Source organism: Wyeomyia smithii, chromosome 2 (genome assembly GCF_029784165.1).
Source record: "Wyeomyia smithii strain HCP4-BCI-WySm-NY-G18 chromosome 2, ASM2978416v1, whole genome shotgun sequence".
Lineage (NCBI taxonomy): Eukaryota > Metazoa > Arthropoda > Insecta > Diptera > Culicidae > Wyeomyia > Wyeomyia smithii.
The window spans coordinates 162,007,745-162,028,126 of NC_073695.1; the positions used below are offsets into that span (position 1 = coordinate 162,007,745).

The 20,382-nt window shown below is 34.6% G+C and overlaps 1 protein-coding gene across 1 annotated transcript in view; it reads right to left on the reverse strand.

Moving 5' to 3' along the window:
* LOC129721968 (WD repeat and FYVE domain-containing protein 3) overlaps nt 1-11,571 on the reverse strand; it is a 280,812-nt gene extending 269,241 nt beyond the window's left edge. Inside the window, exon 1 of the mRNA XM_055675111.1 lies at nt 11,023-11,571. Coding sequence (XP_055531086.1) covers nt 11,023-11,300 — 278 coding nt within the window. The 5' untranslated portion in view covers nt 11,301-11,571. The remainder of the gene's footprint in view (nt 1-11,022) is intronic.
* Nucleotides 11,572-20,382: the final 8,811 nt, after the last annotated feature.

A 20,382-nucleotide genomic window follows, 5' to 3' on the forward strand; every position in this document is an offset into this window, starting at 1 on the left:
GGCGATGTAGATTTTGATTCTAGGATAGTCTTAGCATGATTTAAGCCATTAAAAAAATGACAAGAAAAAAATGGTTTTGGTGGATATTACTAAAGCCCTAGAGCCTTTAGATATTACCCCTTACGCTTATTTATTTATCGCTAAGAGCATGTTACCAATCCAACGCGCTGTTTTTGTATCATAATTAATCATTCTTATACTGGCGCTGTTGAAATTAAATATGCGCAGCTCAATACGAACCCTGTTATGGAAAGGTTGTAAGAATAAGACGAATACACAAGGTGAACAATTTGACCAGTACGTGTTTATATCATGTAAATCCAGATTTAGAGAACCGGAAGCTGCGATATTGAGCAGTCAGTTTTCGCTGTCAACCTTGCATCTGAGGCAATCCACATCCACACTACTACTAAACACGGCTGTGCAAGATTTCGAATGATTTCGTATAATTTCGCAAAACTCGAAATTTCCCGAAATTTCGGTTTCGCGAAATTGCCGAAAAATTTCGTTGAATTTCGCCAAATTCCGCCTAAAATTTCGCGAAATTAAACTTCCAATTTCGACGATTACGAAATTTCGCGAAATTTCGGACCAAATTTCCGATGCACATTATTACATTATTTTGGTTTGTGCTCATTGCGACTATAAATTAAATTGAATATATCTCAACAGATATCTGGTATACTAAGTCAGACATAGAAGAATAAACTCTCAGCCGGTAATTTTTGTTTTAAAAGACAAAACCGTAACATCATGCGGGAGGTATTTTTTATTCACGCAGAGCATAAACATCATGTCATCACTGAAGTCATATTCGAGGAATATGAAGCCGTCCAAATGCGCTACAAGGTATCTAGTAATTCGTTTGTAGGAATAAATTTTACGCACCTTTTACGTACATCAAAATGTGGTTATATTTGCAGTGCACAAGGTTAAAGAGGTCACTTTTTGTCTTTCGTTTAGGAGGGCATAGCAATTTCTGTCAAAACTAAAGCTCTGAAGCTCTACCTTACAGGCCAAATGTTCTATGCTACTCGACTTGTAAAAATTTTCAAGCGTTTTTCGGATTCTCTGTGTTAGAGGACTCCTCTTCGCACACCGTAGTGTATTTAAATGTGTTTTTTTTTTTTAAGGGGGGATTTGTTAGTAGCTTAAGTATTTATGATAAATATTAGTAAATAATGAGTATGTGTGTCCAATCACAAATGGTGACTTCTCAACACTGTTAGAAATTTGTAATTTTAATTGTTAGGATTTGTTTGCTTTCGCAATTAGGACTTATCATTCGTAGGGATTTAAACCTACTTGTCAGAAAAGGGGAAGTAAACTTACAACTAACTTAATTGCTAACTTATTGGCTATAAAGAGAGATTATCGTAGCAATTGAGGATTGCAACGATTTTTGTCGAAAATTGTTAATAATTTTATTTGACATAGCTTCTAATGGTTCAACACCAGTAAGTCTATGTAATTCAAGTGTATCAAACCAAGGAGGACGCTTCAAAATCATTTTCAGAATTTTATTCTGAATCCTTTGGAGCGTTTTTTTCCTTGTTGAACAGCAACTTGACCAGATCGGTACAGCATAAAGCATTGCTGGTCTAAAAATTTGTTTGTAAATCAAAAGTTTGTTCTTTAAACAAAGTTTAGACTTCCTGTTAATGAGAGGATATAAACATCTCGTATATTTGATGCACTTGGCTTGTATACTCTCAATGTGCTCTTTGAAAATAAGTTTTTTATCATAAATTAGTCCCAAGTACTTAACCTTGTCGGACCAACTTAAAATAACCCCATTCATCTTGACAACGTGATTATTGTTTGGCTTGAGGAAAGAAGCCCTAGGCTTATGCGGAAAAATTATCATTTGAGTTTTAGAAGCATTGGGAGAGATTTTCCACTTTTGCAAGTAGGAAGAAAAAATATCTAAACTTTTCTGCAATCGACTGCATATGACACGAAGACTTTTTCCTTTTACGGAAATGCTTGTGTCATCGCAGAACAATGACTTTGTGCATCCTGGAGGCAAATCAGGAAGATCTGAAGTGAATATGTTGTACAGGACTGGACCCAAGACTGAACTTTGAGGTACACCTGCTCCGACAGGAAATCTATCAGATTTTGAATTCTGATAGACAACCTGCAGAGTTCGATCAGTAAGATAATTTTTTAAAATTTTGATTAGGAAAATTGGAAAATTAAAAGTTTGCAATTTCGCAATCAAACCTTTATGCCAAACACTGTCGAATGCTTTTTCTATGTCTAAAAGAGCAGCTCCAGTGGAATAACCTTCAGATTTTTTAGCTCGTATCATATTAGTAACTCTGAGCAATTGATGAGTTGTGGAATGCCCATGGCGAAATCCAAACTGTTCATTTGCAAAAATTGAATTTTCGTTGATGTGTGACATCATTCTGTTAATAATAATTCTCTCAAACAGTTTACTTATTGAAGAAAGCAAACTGATTGGTCGATAACTTGAAACTTCAGCTGGGTTCTTATCCGGTTTTAAAATGGGAGTAATTTTTGCATTTTTCCATAATTTGGGAAAATATGCAATTTTGAAGCAGCAATTGAAAATTTTCACTAAAAATTCCATTGTGCTCTCAGGGAGATGTTTGATTAGTATATTAAAGATTCCATCGTCACCAGGTGCTTTCATATTTTTGAAATTTTTAATAATTGATTTAATCTCATTCAAGTTAGTTTCAATTATTTCTGCAGGTAGAAAAATCTGGGAAGAAATTAAATCAAATTGACGTGTGACTTCATTTTCAATTGGACTCACAAAATTCAAATTTGAGTTATGAACACTCTCAAACTGCTGAGCAAGTCTTTGAGCCTTTTGTTCATTGGATACAAGAAAACGTTCACCATCTTTTAAAACTGGAATAGGCTTTGAAGGTTTCTTAAGAATCTTCGACAGCTTCCAAAATGGTTTTGAATATGGTTTCAATTTTTCAACTTTAGTCTCAAAATTTTGATTTCTCAGAAGAGTAAATCTATGTTTAATCTCTTTCTGTAAATCTTTATAAATAGTTTTAAAAACAGGGTCACGAGAACGTTGATATTGACGTCTGCGGACATTTTTCAAACGAATTAGAAGTTGAAGATTTTCGTCAATTATTGATGAATCAAATTTCACTTGAGCCTTTGGAACAGAATAATTCCTGGCATCAACAATTGCACATTTTAATGCTTCCAAAGCGGAATCAATATTCACTTCGTTTTGCAAATCAAGCTCATTATTGAAATTTCTCTCAATATGAGTTTTGTATCTTTCCCAATTAGCCTTGTTATAATTAAAAACAGAGCTCATAGGGTTTAAAACTGATTCATGTGATAAAGAAAAAGTTATTGGAAGATGGTCAGAATCAAAGTCAGCATGTGTGATCAAATCACTACATACATGACTTTGATCTGTTAGCACCAAATCAATTGTTGAAGGGTTTCTTACAGAAGAAAAGCATGTAGGACTATTCGGAGACAAAATAGAATAGTATCCTGAAGAACAATCATTGAATAAAATTTTGCCATTGGAATTACTTTGAGAATTATTCCATGAACGATGTTTAGCGTTAAAATCGCCGATTATGAAAAATTTCGAACGATTTCTGGTGAGTTTTTGTAAATCACCTTTAAAATAATTTTTGAGCTCGCGTGTGCATTGAAATGGTAAATATGCTGCGGCAATAAATAAGATCCCAAGTTCAGTTTGAACTTCAATTCCCAAAGTTTCAATAACTTTCGTCTCAAGATGGGGAAGAGCACGATGTTTGATTCGGCGATGAATAACAATTGCAACTCCACCGCCGGAACCCTGAATCCTATCATATCTATGAACCACGTAATTGGGATCATATTTTAATTTTATGTTAGGTTTCAAAAATGTTTCAGTAATAATTGCAATATGCACATTATTTACTGTTAAAAAATTAAAAAGCTCATTCTCATTGGCCTTCAATGAGCGAGCATTCCAATTTAATTTTTTAATTGTTTTATTTAAAATCATTGCTAAAATTTAAATTAGAAACAATTTTAATAGTAAAATTTGTGCCTATTTGAATGGCTTCAAACATTGATTTTGCCTGCAACATGGCGTTCATAAGATCGAACATTGCCTGTTGCAAAAAAGAAAGTTTACCTGCCGTAATAGGCCCCAGGCAGTTGACATTAGAAAAAATATTTTCGGCAGCAATATTAGCTGGAGTAATAGGTGTACAATTATTTTCTAGCGTGTTTTGCATACCCATAATGTATAATGTTCGAACTACCTGTAACCTGTGCATAAGTTAAACGGGTATGCAAAGGAGTAGGTAAACTATGCGTCACTGGTACGCTTGGAGAATTTTGTTTTGAATTTTGTTTACCTTGCCTTGCCTTAACAATTGCTAAACGGACTGGGCATTGATAAAAATTTGACATATGGTTGCCGTTACAATTCGCACAGCGAAAATTTTTACTCTCTTTCACAGGACATGTGTCCTTTTTGTGAGAAGAGTCTCCACAATTAAGACATTTTTGGTCCATGTTACAGAATTTGGAACCATGGCCATAACGTTGGCAAGTACGGCATTGGGTGATATGCTTTTCACCTCCGCCATACTTCCTATAAATTTCCCACTTTACACGCACATTATACAAAGCATGTGCTTTTTCAAAAAATTTTAAGTTGTTAACCTCATTGCGGTTAAAATGAATTAAATAATTAACAAGGGAAATTCCAGTTCTCTGACTGTTTTCGCCTCGTGATTTTTGTTTCATTAGAATTACTTGGGTAGGGGCTATGCCAAGTAATTCTGTTAAAGTAAGTTTGATCTCATCAACGGTTTGATCGTTGGTGAGACCTTTCAATACGACCTTGAACGGCTTGGCGTTCTTGGTGTCATATGTAAAAAATTTGTACATCTTGTCAGTTAAATACTGAACAAGACGATCACGACCCTTTACTGAGTCGGCTAATAAGCGGCATTCACCTCTACGGCCAATTTGATAGGTAACTTTAACGTCAGAAACAAACGTTGAAAGTTCCTTTTTGAATATATTAAATTCAGAAGAAATAGTTACCACAATAGGTGGAACTTTCTCCTTTTTTGAAGATTTTATATTTTGTATAGTTTCATCATTGGTAACTTCCATTTCACCAGCTTCTTGCTCAGGCAAAATATCAAAAGGATTGTCACTACAGACACCCGAAGTGTCAGAAAGAGATGCCTCTCTTTTCCTCCCCGCAGCGATGCGAGGTTTCTTTTTCCATCCAGCCATTTCAGGTGATACGAAAAAAGTTTAAACAAATGTTAAATTCAAAAGTAGGTAGTCTTGAGAAAGACTGATGGGAAATAACTTTCAGGTAGTCTTTAAAAGACACACTGACAAAACACAAACTTTGAAGCTATAGGCAGTCAAAGACCAGTCCACAAGCAACCGAAAAAACGTTTGATCTGTAGGACAGTTCAAGACGCACTGTATTTAAATGTGTTTTTTTTTTCAGATAGTTCATTACTATCACTAGGCTGACCAGATATCATGCCATATAGTGTGCAGACAGAGTGATCGATGTGTCAAGCAGAAAAAGTTGTAATTGCCTGAATTTTTAGTATTGTTTCAAAACACTCTGACTTCAAAGTCAGCATAGGTTTCAAAATTGCCAGGTACCTTATCAAAAATATTTTAAACGTGTTACCAAAAAAGTATACTTTATCAATGAATGAATAAAAAGCACATGGTTCGCTCTCGTTGAACACATAACTGAGAAATGTTACTCTTGTTTTAGGGGACACAAAATTTTACAATTTCAAAAACAAGTTCAGATTTTAGCATAAAAGTGATTCTGACTTTGCACTTGACGAATATACAAGGTAGAAGAAAAGAAAGGTTAGAAAGAACGAGAAATAAGAGAACGAGGATGATTACGAATAACTTAATTGAGTAAAAAGAAAACTATTTGTTTGTTGCATTACAACATTCCATTCTAACTGCTGATTGGTTGAAAGAAAAATAATTCTTGGTTTGTTTCAAAGGGGCCGTTCCCAAACCACGTGGTCATATATAGAGAGACGGGGGGGTTATCAAAAGACCACGAAAAATCACGCGGGGGGTGTGGGGGTTAACGAATAGACCACGTAGTCTTTTTTCTGACTTATAATTTATTATTGCCACTCAGTCAAGACGAAGCTTTCACAATTTTTTAATTAATAATCTTATTTGACACGACTTGATAATTAATAAGTGTCACGGAAATTTTGAGAGTTGTTACCAAATAACTGCAATCAAATTTCTGAAACATATTTCAAATTCATCCGAACGAAGAATTTTTTTTTTTAAACAGGTTTTGCCTTATATGGCATTTACTTCTTTAGAATAATAGTTCTATTCTGCAATGCGTCGGGATTTATGACATTTTTCCTGGAAGTATATTTCAACGTTTTGGTCTTAAAAACAATATATAAGACCTGGATGTTCATGAACTGAAGGAAGAAAGAAAGATGTTTATATTGTGTTCGACATTCAAAAACTTTGTAATTTATTAAAAAAAAAAAAAAAACTAAGTTCCAAATCCGATACCTGAAAATCACTAAAAGTAAGGTTTCACTTATTATCAACTTAATATTTTTCTAGGTGATTTCTGGATGAGTATACAATTTACCATAACCAGGGCTGGAATTCACCTCAGTGCAGATAGAACCACACAAATTTGTAAACAACACATTTGCTATCAAACCGTGCGTGCCACTCCCGATATTTCGTTTGTGTTCTCTTCTCCCCATTCGCTCTTTTGTATCTCTTTCGCACCGAAAAAATGGGACTGAGTACACTTTATGCATTTGCCAAAATGTGCGACACCACACATTGTGTATTACTTTGTGTGTTGCTCGGGGCAATGATTATCGGATTTGACAAACGAACGATTATAGTATTAATTTTTTTTTCGGTTTTTGCACTTCATTTGACTCCTACTGAAATAATTTAGGAGCTAATTTGCAGTGCTGCTTAATTGGTTTTGTTCCAAAACTAAAAATGGTTTCTTCCCGCAGATAGCCGCAATATGTCTCGTACATGAACAGTAGGGTGGCAACAGAAATCGACTTTTCGAATTTCGTTCAGAAGCAGGGCTCAATAGTTTCGTCTTCGAAGAAAGTTTACATACTAAACTTCAGCTTAATCTGACTTCGGGAACACTGTCGCATTATTTTGTGACCAATGAAAAAAATGCACAGGTACATAGTTTAAAATTTTCTGAATATCAAAAAATTCTGATGCCAAATGCCTTAAAAATGCATGAAACATCGAGATCTGGTGTTATGCAAAAACAAAAAATGAAAAAATCGATCGGTTAAAGTTTCACTTTCCGACTGAACGAATTTTTAAATGCGACGAAGGACAATGTTTTTCGATACAAGTCATTACCACCCTAGTGAACGGTATCAGTAGTGAATGCATGTAGTGATTGTATCTATATGAATACCGGGACAGAAACATGTCTGGACGTGCGTAATTTGTCCCAAGAAACACGTCCACGCCACTGAGAATCGTGTTTAAATGAGTTCTCAAATATGTATATGGTCCTTTTTTAGTTCTTTTTCTCTGCTATTTTTTCTACCCGCAACGCAACAGAAACTGCTCAAACTGAAGCTCTTTGTTCTCACGCAATGTGTCACAAAATGCAGCACAAAGTGTTGTTCCGTTCTCCCTCTCTTGAAATATTTCTCACTTGGTGATATCTTTCATAGTCACTTCGTTTTTGCTCTTTCTCTTTGTGCCTGTTGGTTGTCAAAATGTGTAGGTACCGTTCTCGTTGTGCCTGACGTAAAATCAACACACTGAGCTCAATGAGTGTGCAAATGACAGCCCTGAACTATAAGCGAAAAATTTATCGTAGATGATCAAATTGCTTAAACAAATTTTATTTATTTTGATCTCAACAACAAATTAAAAATCATTTTGAATATACTCAACAGAATAGCGTATTTTCAATTACTTTCAGGTAAGGAAATTGTTATATTTGTTAAAGACAATGAAATATTATTAAAAATTAAACAACCATTATCTATTTGTTATTTTTGTTTTGAGAAAATGATATTACTGAAAATTCTATTTACAATTTGCGCAATAACTAATAATCAGTTTTCTGAAACCTTCATTTTTTTTTATAAATTTTTCATACTTTATTGTACATATATGCAGAATAAGATCACAAAACAAAAGACCACGAAAGACCACGGGGGAGTAGGAGGGTATAAAAGGGATCAAAATATGACCACGTAGTTTAGGAATGGTCCCAAATGCATTTTATTATTTTTGGTGTCGCAGAAACTCACAGGGCATATTTTTTTAGGTCAAAATTATTTTCTACAACCTTACCAGACCATTACCAACCTTACCAGTTATGCCAGTCAAACAAACCGATTTAGCTGAAAAAATGATTTAATCTCCAATTGGGCACTCTGTGGGTAATTAAAATATTTTTATAATCGAAACAGTTGGTTTGATTGGCATAGTGTCTTTGGCAAAGTTGTAGAGAAAAATATTGTCCTTCCAAAAATGTACTTGTTGTAAATTTTTTTTTTTTGAAAATATATAACTTTTTTTTTGATTTCTTCATCGCTTCGGTAATTTTTTTGTAATTTTTATACAAAAAAAAAAGATTTTTGAAAATAAGCTTTTTATATAAATTTTAATGTTTCTTTTACATTAAAAAAATGATTTTTTTGATTTTTTTTCTATCGGAAAGATAAAATTACTATCTAAAACTTTTCCAGAGACGTCACACTGATCAAAAAACTTTTGGCTCTAAAAAAAATATTTATAATCACAATAACCCTCCCAAAATAGCATTTTAAATAGCTTCTCAGCCTATAGAAACGTTTATGCAAAGTTTAAGCCAAATCTAAAATGCAAAAATATTGAAACTGGGACATTTTTTGTGGAACTGCTCAGTTAAAAACTAATTTTAAGTTATATTAAAAAATGTGCAAACATATTGAAAACTTCAAAGTTTACAGAATAGTTAACTTAAATTTTGTTTTCCTCGAATTGATAAAGATGTCACTTAGTCTAGTCTGACTAAACGGTGTTAAAAAAAATCAATAACACTGGTCGACAAAAGCGAAAAAAAAAGTTGCCCTAAAGCTCAAGGTGGTTGCCCTCCAAAGGTTTTACAGCTTTTTAACCAGTCCTGTGAATTTTGCTGCTTTTAGAGAATGCAGAAATGCATCAGAAGGCCGCCGAGGAATTGCTTATCGGATTCGTCGCTTTTACGTTTGCATAGGGAAAAACTCTTTGGAAAAGTTATCTTTGCTAGGGACACCAAAACTCACAGGAATGGTTGAAAACCTACCTACCATCTCTCATGTTTTCCAGTTCGAGCTCTAGGACAAAACTTGGATTTTGAATGATGAAAGTGCTATGAAAGAAGGATTACTATTCCAAACATAGTTGCATTTAAACCAAAAGAATCAGTTCAGAAGTTTATTAAATTATTATTTACAGACATTTCGAGTTTGACATTAACATTTTTGATTTTCTCGTCATTGTCGGTTTATCGATATCTGAATACCTACGTTACTCTTCGTCGACCAGGTAAGCACCTTGCGATCAGCTGCTGAAGGGTACTTCGTTAGCGTACGCTCCAACGTTTCAAATCATTGTAATGCTATGTTTCAGGAACATTTATTTTATTTTTAGAGACCAATTTCGTTTTGTCTCGAGAACTCGAAATCCATCTTGATTTCGTTTCGACTAATTTGGCGAAACCGAAATTAAGGGTTAATTTCGTTTCGTTTCGTTTCGACGCCAGAAAAGCCAGTTTCGCACACCCCTACTACTAAAATCAATGCTGATCGATTTCGCTGAATCATTCAGTCACATTTTTGGATAAGCCCTTTTGAAAAAGCTCGTATGTCGTGACATAAATCTACATAAAGAACTGATATCGCTCGCTAACTGGGACGATTCCCAGTTAAAAAGACAATAATCGTCAAAGACCAAAACGAACGTAAATAGAGAACATTAAAGGATGGTGCTGCTCCTTGTTGATTTCGCGGTTAACTTTCTAGTTTGGCCTTCTAGTTTGGGATCTGATAGCAAAATAAGCAGTAACAACACGAATGGAACTTTCTGTCTAGCGTCGCGAAGTAGCATTAGACTGCTGTTCATCGAAATCCCCCTTGATATTCATTTACGTTTGAAATGACATCCCAGTTAGTGAATCGATTTCGATTACTGGGAAGTGCTCTTCGCTCAGTTAGTGAATAGTTACTGTAACTGTGCAAAGTTTCAGCGAAATCGGAAATGACATGCAGAAAAAATTATTTTTTTCATTTCCCATGGAATGCCTCTATTATATATATAGACTTGAAGCGCAACCAACCCGAATCATGCGCCAAAAACATTATTTTGAATAATTGGCATTGAAAAATTTAACCACCATCCGTATATTTTCCGCAATTTGCTACAGAAAATTGTTGTTATAATTTAATTCTACTTAGTTGTAAGAAAACCATTAACATTTTTCAAATGATTTTTTTCAAGACAGATAATTATTTTCACATCCACTGGTATTGACAACTCAATTGTTTTATATGGCACTTGATTCGGTCTGGTTACATTTCAACTATAAACTAACGTAAATTTTGATTCACAGTTTTTACCGAGTTTTAAGAGCCAATATCTAGATATTTTTTTTTCTTTTTCAAATTTCAACCATAGTGAGCATGCATATACAATATTTTGAAGCCACCAATTGGTTTACCTAGAGTAGTGGACGTAATAAATATCTAAAGAAACTATCACAAAACAATAATTGTCTATCTTTGTCTTTTGTTGTTCTTGAAAAATCCGATGTATATAAAAAACTAATAAAATTACTTCTAAATTATTTTCTTTTATAATGCCTTTTATAACTTTCGGATGGCCAATAGTTTTAACGGAGATGGTATAGTTTCGGCATTACGTTCTTATTATTTATGACAGACATAGACAAGGACACAAATTGCATTTTTAAATATGCTAGGACATACGTACCGTATTTCAATTTCCGTTACCATTAATTTGGATAAAAACTGACAGTACTGAACAATATCAGGAAATTTGTTGCATAGTTCCTCAGAGTGGCATGACTTGAACGATTTGCAGAACAATGGTAACATGTTGTACAATCGTAATTCCTTTTCCTTATCGGTAAGTAAATCTTTATTTTGCAAGAACTCAGAAAAAACCTTTTGTAGATGCGTAATTCCAAGTAACGTTGCATTATCGCTGCAATCATTAGTGCTATCGAGCATTTCAAAATGAGCACTCATTGCGTTTGTTCTTAAAGCAGTTCATAAACTGTTAACGTAAACAAACTCTATATAGGTTCGAACAATACTTTCTTCACTATATACTTTTCAGGAATTAAGGGTAATGTAATTATACTTCTTCATTAATTCACACTTCACTGCAAATCAATTTTAATCATTATTCTTTGCGAATAAAATATTGCAGAGAAATCAGTGGTGTTTCGTATTATTGATTTTCATGCATTTTTATGTCTATCAATCAAAACTACGTCGATTACATTTTTCGGTGGTGTTACACCAGAACCGTATAAGTGGAGCACTCGAATAAAAACAGAGTTTATTTTAAAGCCCTACACGCTCGTCAAATTTAACTCTAAACTGAGTGAGATGTCACTCACTTTCGTTAAAAGTGAACCTACTCTGAACAGAGTTTTTATGATATTACTCATTTAAGCATAGTTTACAGTTCCAAGCGAAGTGAAAAAGCGTAGATTTTCGCTTGCGAAATTTGTCGTGAAACCCCGTTTGTGGAACACGTAAGTATTTCACCAGCCTGCAGTTTACAGTTTAAGTAAAGCGAAATTCACGAGTTTACACTCCGAGCGAAGTGAAAATTGGCTGCAACTGACAGAATATAAATGCACGCAAGTTACATATATGTAATAAAAAACAAATCTTATCAAATCATTAGTGTATCTTCTGCCTTAGCAGCTTCATTAAAAACTGCAGCAATACGGTTCACTGTTACCCAGGAAGTGTGACTTCATGTTTTTAATAGTACACATGCCAAAAAATCCATAACCATTCTCATATCTGGAGGAACTCTAATACACTAATAAAAAACACTTTTTTCAAACAACAATACAACACGTTTTTTCAAACAACAAATTTTTTTTTAGCGAAACGTTTTTAAATGTTTTCAATACCACTCAAAAAAAGAATAAAGCAGAGAATTATGACAATCTGAGTAACTGTTACTCAGTTCGGTAAAAGAAACTTACTCAATTTTTGACGTTTTAATAAACAATGTAAAACTGAGTCAAAGATGCTCAATTTAGAGTAAAATTAAAGGAGCGTGTAGAGTTAAAGTCTGGACGACTGTCACTGAAAAGTTCCAATCGAACTGTCAAAACTCGTTCCAATCGAACATAAGAATGTTTGATATATGTCAAGTTTGTAGATGCACGCTCGTAACTAATAACTCTAAAATGAGTAACATTTGACGCATTTTCGTAAAAAGTGGAACAACTCTTAAATTGAGTAACTCCACAAATACTCAAAACTGAGTTACACTAGGCGTCTTTAAAATGAGTTATTATTACTCAAAATTTGAGTACGACATTACTCATTTTTTGGGTACAGTTCAGTTTCATAACTGGCTAGAAATCCGCCACGGCCAATAAACGACACCACATGTTCATCAATAATTACCTTGTAATAAAAGTAAACAGTTATAATGCCTTCTGAGGCGCACACAATTAAAAAACATATGTCACAAACTGAAGCACATCGTAATCATCTCTCAAAATGGACGTCGTTATATGCGACGTTACTCAGGTTCTAAACTGAGTCAGAGATGCTCAGTTCATGAGTCATTATTTACGAGCGTGTGGGAAGTATTGTGATTTAGCAATAGCAAAATGCGAAAAGCCTACACACTTAACTGCATAATGTTTAAAGTAAAATACCGAACTACTTGAAAACATTTTCGTTTACCGTTGTTCCGTAACAAAATTACTGAGAAATTGGAAACCGAATGTGTTTACCGGAATACCGTAAATTTGTTTGCCGAAAAAATCCGTAAAACAGCAAATTTCCGAGTAAAATACCAAATCTCGGAAGCTTAACATCGTTTAACCGAGATCTCGTTGAACCAAAAAAGCTCTTACCGAGATTCCGAAAAATAGAACTGTCAAAATAACGAAAGCTTCACTATCAGTTTTGTTCGTGTTTCGGTTTAGATGTAAAAGGAACAGGTTTCGCGGTTGATCATCATTCCGTAGAAATCTGTGATACTCAGATTAACCTAAAATGTTGAGTAAGTATACAATATTATTTCTCAGATCTTGTTTGTGTTTATTGCAAATATAATAGAGCATTTTACGTGACAGTTCGGATCAGCTGTTTTTAATACGAACGTTAATTGACAGAAGACAACTACCCTTTGTTTTGCTGCATATTTAAAAAAAAGTAAATTGCTTGTAAATTATTTTAAGTTTTCGTGACTTCCCGCGGCCTTCGAAATAGAAATGTCGAAATTGAAATTCTGGTGCATTGTACATAAATGCCCACCAAAATATATTCAGGGTAAAGCGAATCCCAAGAGCTTTTTTCAAGTTTCGAATCTTACGCGTTTGAATGGTACGTTTCTGCAGAGTATTGCAAGGATTACAAAAAAAGCCATTCCTATGTCCCGTGAAAATTGTAGTCACATCTGTTCAGATCATTTTGTGTTTGGTAGTTTTTAATTTCTAACAAAATTTCTAAAAAACAATCTAACCAGGAATCAACAACCTAAATCAGGAAAACCAGCAGCTTTGACAAGTACGACTGATATCGATTGGGTTCCAACTCTTAAGTTGCAGGCAGCTCATCCATGTGCTACTTTAACGTCCAAAAACCGTCAGGAATTGAACCAAACATCTTTGAAACTACCGCCTGATGGTTCTGCTAATGAAAATATTACTGAACATTGTGGATCAATTCGCGAGAAAATTAATAAGAGAAGACACTTCAAAGAAAATATTCTGCTCCCGCTCAACTTTCGAGTAGGCCATGAATTCCGCCAAGGTTTAAATATCTTTCATTTTTGTATTCAAATATTAATTTTGCTTTCCTTTTCATTTATTCTGTTGAAATTGGCCAAACAGAGCAGGAAACAATATAAACTAACCAAAAAAAATAGTCTCCACTCGAGCGGCATGTGTCCAAGCCTCTCCTCTACACTCAAAATATTTTTCACGTTTTAACTACCGGAAAAGTGATGTGAATATTTTCCACTGTCATTTTCACGTAGATTTTACGTGATTGTCATTTGAGTTCATCATAAACTGGTGATATGATTTATCCTATGAATCTCATGCAGTAGACATATGCATTTCATGTGAATTTCACGTAGAATTCATTTACTGGTAAAGTGAGAAGCATTTGAGTATCCGATGGCTATCACGTTTTATGCAATGTATATTTTTTATTTATTTCTATAATTTTTAATAGATCAAAAATGGTTATCAGACATTATCGAAATAAATTGCGTAATAAAACTCGGGTATACAAATTCGTAAATGAATGAAACGACATCAAAACTGATAAATATTACGACATTCATCAGCGATGGTTACTAGCCGCTGAAGTTGCTTGTGTTAGGTAACTCCTTCACCACCGAACTAAAACGGTGTGAAACCTGTAAGCTAAAGACTGAATATTATTTAGATTTTCTAAAAATTCACTTATTTGCAAATCACCGAGAAATTTTGTTTATGTTCTTCTGACACTGAATCAGACAAACGTTTCACCATTTTGATTTCTGGATATTTTCGCACAGAGAATTCACGCTATACATCATGTTTGACGTTGTCAAGTTCACGTAGATGATACGTTATAAAGCATGACATACATGTAATTTTCACGTGAATGTTATGTTTGTCACATAAATCATGCAAAATGACAGAAAATGAACAAGTATAGGAACTTTCACGTAACAATAACGTGAAAAATATTTTGAGTGTAATTAGGAATAATTCCACCCAAACAGCAAAAGATTTCACCGATAATATTGTGATTTCAGAGAAAAATTAGAATTTTGCGCTCTAACTGACAACCGAAAATGACAATCTCAGACAGCACCGATAAAAATGCGACTCAAGAACTTGTTTGTCAAAGCGTATGCACTCTTAATTCACTTCAATTGAAATTGAATAGCATTGACTTATAGCGAATTTCTTTATTCCACTGTGTGCGGGCAAAACTGCCGAGGAATAATAAAACGTCATCGCCGTTTAAAACGCAAGTAAGAAAGAGATGTCAGATAATTGTTTACGAACTTAGCACGTGCGGTAGTGGGTTGAAGCTGACATATTTTACAGTGCGCTTCGGGCAGCACGCCAGGACAAAACTGGGTCAAAATCGAGCGAATAAAGAAGGGTTTTGACAGCAGTTAGTGCGCTTCCAGGTCAAAACGAGGTGAGCTGGTGGAATAAAAAAATTCGCTATTAGTGCCACCTTGATTTCTTGCCCTTGACTATGCAGCAGAGCCGCATTGATATGGTTTGCAATCAGAATGTTCTACGAAAAAAACTAGTTATAATCCATTATTTGATGTTGCTTAAACAGTATGCAATATAACATAGTTTTCACAAAAATATGACCTGTGCTTCGAATTGAAGTTTCGGACTTCGTCAGTATTGTTATAGTTCGACCATTTGGAGCTGTTTGCAAAATACTGTTTCGATATTTAATGGTCCCCATGGCGTTGCCTCCGCTCTAATTTCGAGGTCAACCAACTTGTCACGTAACTTTGGCGTTTGGCCCATGGCTTAGCCTTTGTGGTCACAAAATACGAAACTGGCTTAACAAGCTAATCGCCGTATGTCCGAGTCCCGGTTTGGAAGAGACTGTTAGTGTCAACAGGATCGTCGCGCGAGCCCCGACATTGTCCTGTATACTAATTAATTGGCTGTAAAGTTTGTATCCAATAAACAGAAAGGTAAAGTTTCGACAGGGAAACATTCGTACCAATGCTTTGCTTATGGCTCAAAACTTTCAGTATTAAAAATACTTTTCTTAACATTGTTTTGTTGAAGGGTCCAATTAGGCTTTAGGCAGCCCCTTCTAATTCAGATAATTGAAATGCTATTTGTTCGATTCTCGGATACATAGTGAAGTTTTTCACATCGACAGAAAGGCTGAAAAATTACGAAACAATTTACTATTACCTTCACTTTATCTCGACGAAGAAAAAGGAAAAAAGACTGTGGGCATCAGTTTCATACAGAAAAAAATTAGTCTTATGAATACCACATTATTTTTTCAATGTTCACGGAACTAAAATCACTAAAATTACCAGTTAACATCATCTCCTTCTATGTTTAAAATTTACTTCTAGCGAAAATCCGAAGCTTCTGAGCCCTACCGCTAAACGAAATTCAAAGGCCTAATTTCCCCATAACTTCTACTGGCTCCAGCTCGAGAATTCCTAAGCTCCAGAAAGTCTTGTTTTGGAAATTTGTTCACTTGGATAACATAGATGTTTTCCAGTACCGCAAAAGCGTACAGCGCATTGTTACTATGTCTGTTACTTGCGTCTTCAAAAATGAGCTTTATTACTATCATAACATGTAGCGTTATTACTACCATAACATGTTAGACATAATTGTCCCACGACCCACGGCATTGTTGTGATAAATACATCAAATCGACAAAAGCATGCGAACTTTAACAAACCAGTATGTTGCCGTACCATATTCACTAACCGATCCTCAAATAGGCGAAATGATGCTCATCGCTGATGGCAATAAATCGTACATGCCTTTGATGATGAATATGATATTCTTTGCTCGATCAAGACAAACGAAAACCTAAGAAACTAATAAAAAGACTCTAATTCACCAATGAGTTGTAGAGGTGTAGAGAATAAAACTTATTCGGATATTTTTGTATTTCAATTACGAACATTTTACTATCCCCAGTTGAACGTGTATCGATTGCTATTCCTTACAGCACTTTTTTACCAGTGTTTGAGATGTCTGCGGTTGCGGGTGTTGCTTCTTCTTTTTCTTGAAAATAGCCTGCGTTCTATTTTTTTGTGAACGGACAATGTTTTCAAAACGCCAAACTTACGCTACAAAGACGTATCGTTTCTGTTATTAAAAAATCCTCCGGTAATTCACAAAACTCAAGCCATTTTCAGCGATGATTTTTATTAGTGTGGAATTAAAAATTTTCAAAATTTCGTGATATTCGATTTGAACAAAATAGAAAACAGCACTTCATTTTTTCACTACTATATGTAGCAAAACAAACTAAACAAAAAACTATGAAACTGACAATACGAGTAGTCATGTAATGACTTTTATATTTTGCAATGTTGCTAGTTCTTTGAAATTTAAGAATGGCTGCCAGATCGACGGAGATTCAGTCGGCCAAACTTTAACTCTAGGCCTTTAGAACAGAGTCGTCTAAGGACCATTTTTTTCGAAAATGAGTTATATTGCATATTGCATAAACCGCATCTACTCAATAAACTGAAGTTGGGAGATGAGGAATTTCGAAAAATCGAACTTTAAAGCTGATTTATACCGTGTTGAAATTTCGTCCGAAACAGAATGGCCATTCTGTTTCGGAACTAATTCCTCTATTATCAAATCAGGTATATTCATTGATAAAAAAAATCCCGAACTAGCTGCCTCTCCGGATGGAATACTTTATTGCCAATGTTGTAATATAGTACCACTTGAAATTAAATGTCCATTTCTATTCAAAAATGAAAACGACATTATTTTAGAACTGACAAAAGTTCAGCAACCTTACTTAAAACAAACCGAAGAAGGTTTTGAAATGGTTAAAACTCATGCTTATTATGCCCAAGTGCAGATGCAGATTGCATTGCTTGAAGCTGGATTCGGTTATTTTTACGTATGGACGAAAATTGCTGATCTTCTCCTTCAAGTAAACCGAGATTCAAGTTATTGGCAAGACATGCAAATGAAAGCGACCACATTCTTCAAAGCTATTATTCTACCAGAACTATTAGCGAAGTTTTACAGTAAACAACATGAAAACGCTGAACGGTTGAAAAGCGTAAGAATATTCAGGAAATAATTTTAAGAGTTATATTGCTCATAAAATAAGTTATTTAATTCAAATTAATCGTTTTGAATTGGTATTAATTAACAACGGATTTACAAAGATTCACAAGAACAGCTAATAAAACACTATCATATCCATGACCATCACATTATTGTGTTTCCTTGTCATTAACGTCATTGGAACGCTTTTCTTCAGAATTTGATATTTTTCTCGTGTTTGCCCTATTGCACGTTCTACGTGTATTCTGACATTTGCGATTTTTCTTGTATTTTCAATGTCGATTGTGGAAAGATGTCCTGCATTCTTTCTGAAAGCTGGTATATTCAATAAAGCCTGTTTCTCCCTAACAGCCTCCTCAATTAAAAAACCACGGTCTGCCATAATGATGTCTCCTTCTGAAATCTTGTCGAAGAACCCACAAGTCGTGGCAATTGTTTTATCTGAAGCACGGCCACCATAGCCTTTCGAAACAAAAATAACCGATCCACTAGAGCTTATTCCGATTAGGTACTTTAAGGTGTTTGATTTCTTGTAATCAGACCACTGTTTAGCTGCAGCTATTGGATTTGCAGGCTTTTCTCCTCTTATTTCAAAACAGTCAATGATTACTGTTATGCTGTCGCCAAAGGCATCTCTGAAGCATTGAGGAGTGTGTTTCCTCAAAACTTCTCCAGACGGCCAAAAAATTACATTGTGCAATACATTGTACATTGGCAAAATTGTAGAGAAAAAGTATTTGGAAACCGTAGCAGGACAAACTTCATAAGAAATGCTCAAACATTTATAGAAGTAATTAAATCTTAACTTCTGTAGAGTCATCAAAAATACCCGCTCTTTTGCGAGATTAAGGGGAACAAGCATATGCGGACGAATTATTTGAAATATCAAATTTATAATACGAAAATCATCTAATCCTGTATAAAATTTGCAATCCATCGGTCGCTCTTGTAGTGTCTGCAAATCCACTTTAGTTCTTCTGAGCCGTTTTTTTAGTTCGTTCATTTTTGCTTTTTGTCTAACAGCAGCACGCTTCAGTTCTTCTAACTTAGTTGTATTTATCAATCCGAATAAAAAGAATGTTTTGCAGTTCCACTTTAATCACGATGATTTATGCTTCGCGTCGGAGAATAAGCACTAAAAGTTACCGGGACCTGTGTATAAGTTTGTGGCTCAGTGAGACACCGGATAATATGTCGATTGATTACGCTCACTCCAAACAAGCTACATAATGTCCGTTCAAAATTCCATGTATCACCAACAGCCGTAGTAACTCAGAATCTCACCACATATAATCTTATGTATGTGATCTCATCCAGTTGTCAATAGTGAGGAAAAACAAAATTAAAAATCATCAGAAGCAAAAGATCAGAGACAATAGAAAGGAGGTCTATGGCGTTATGATTTTGTAACCATTTAAAAAATAAAATACCGTGAAGATTTTTGGAATTCAATGTTTTGTTTTTTGTTATATTCTAGTTTCATTTCTTTTTTCGCATTTTGCTATTGCTTAATCACAATACTTCCCATTTTCTAAGACAAATTTGACATGCCAAACATTCTTATGTTCGATTGGAACGAGTTTTGACAGTTCGATTGGAACTTTTCAGTGACAGTCGTCAAAACTTTAACCGCAGACAGACGTCCAAGCAAGAACAACATTGATCAAAATTTCCGTGTAAATTTTCAAAATAAATTGCGTTATAAATCACTTGTACACTAGCGCCGCCTGGTGACCTTATCGCTACAATACATTTTTTTTTCGCTGGTGCACGAGGCTGGCGGTACTGGTAGCGCTATCTGGTTACAGATTGCTACTACAAAAAAACTTTACACAAGTTTGGAACTCAGCTTGGACGTCTGTCTGCGCGTATCTATTATGTTTGGGCCTTAACTCTGTCCGACCGAATACTGTTTGACTTTTTTTTCTCGGTTCACGTGAGAAATCCCTTTCAGTGGAAGCGGGTGTTACCTTCTACTCTATTTAGCATAAAAAAGTATGAGCGTGCTATATTTTGTTTGTTATCAGGTTGTAGTTCTATTTACATTGTTGTTTACATTATTACGGCAGTTTAAAAGTCTCGGGTTTGAAAGATACAAGCATTTTGATAGTTTATTTGTGACTTTCGGATAAAAACGAAACCGTCTTGTTTTATATTTGAATATGGATTCGACATTTCGTTATGTTTACAGTTGTGAAGCGATGCGAAAAATACAGCTAAAAATGTGAGTACTTATAAATGTGTAATTACTTGTTTAAATTACGTTAGTTTTTGGATTACAGTACTTCGATAAAATA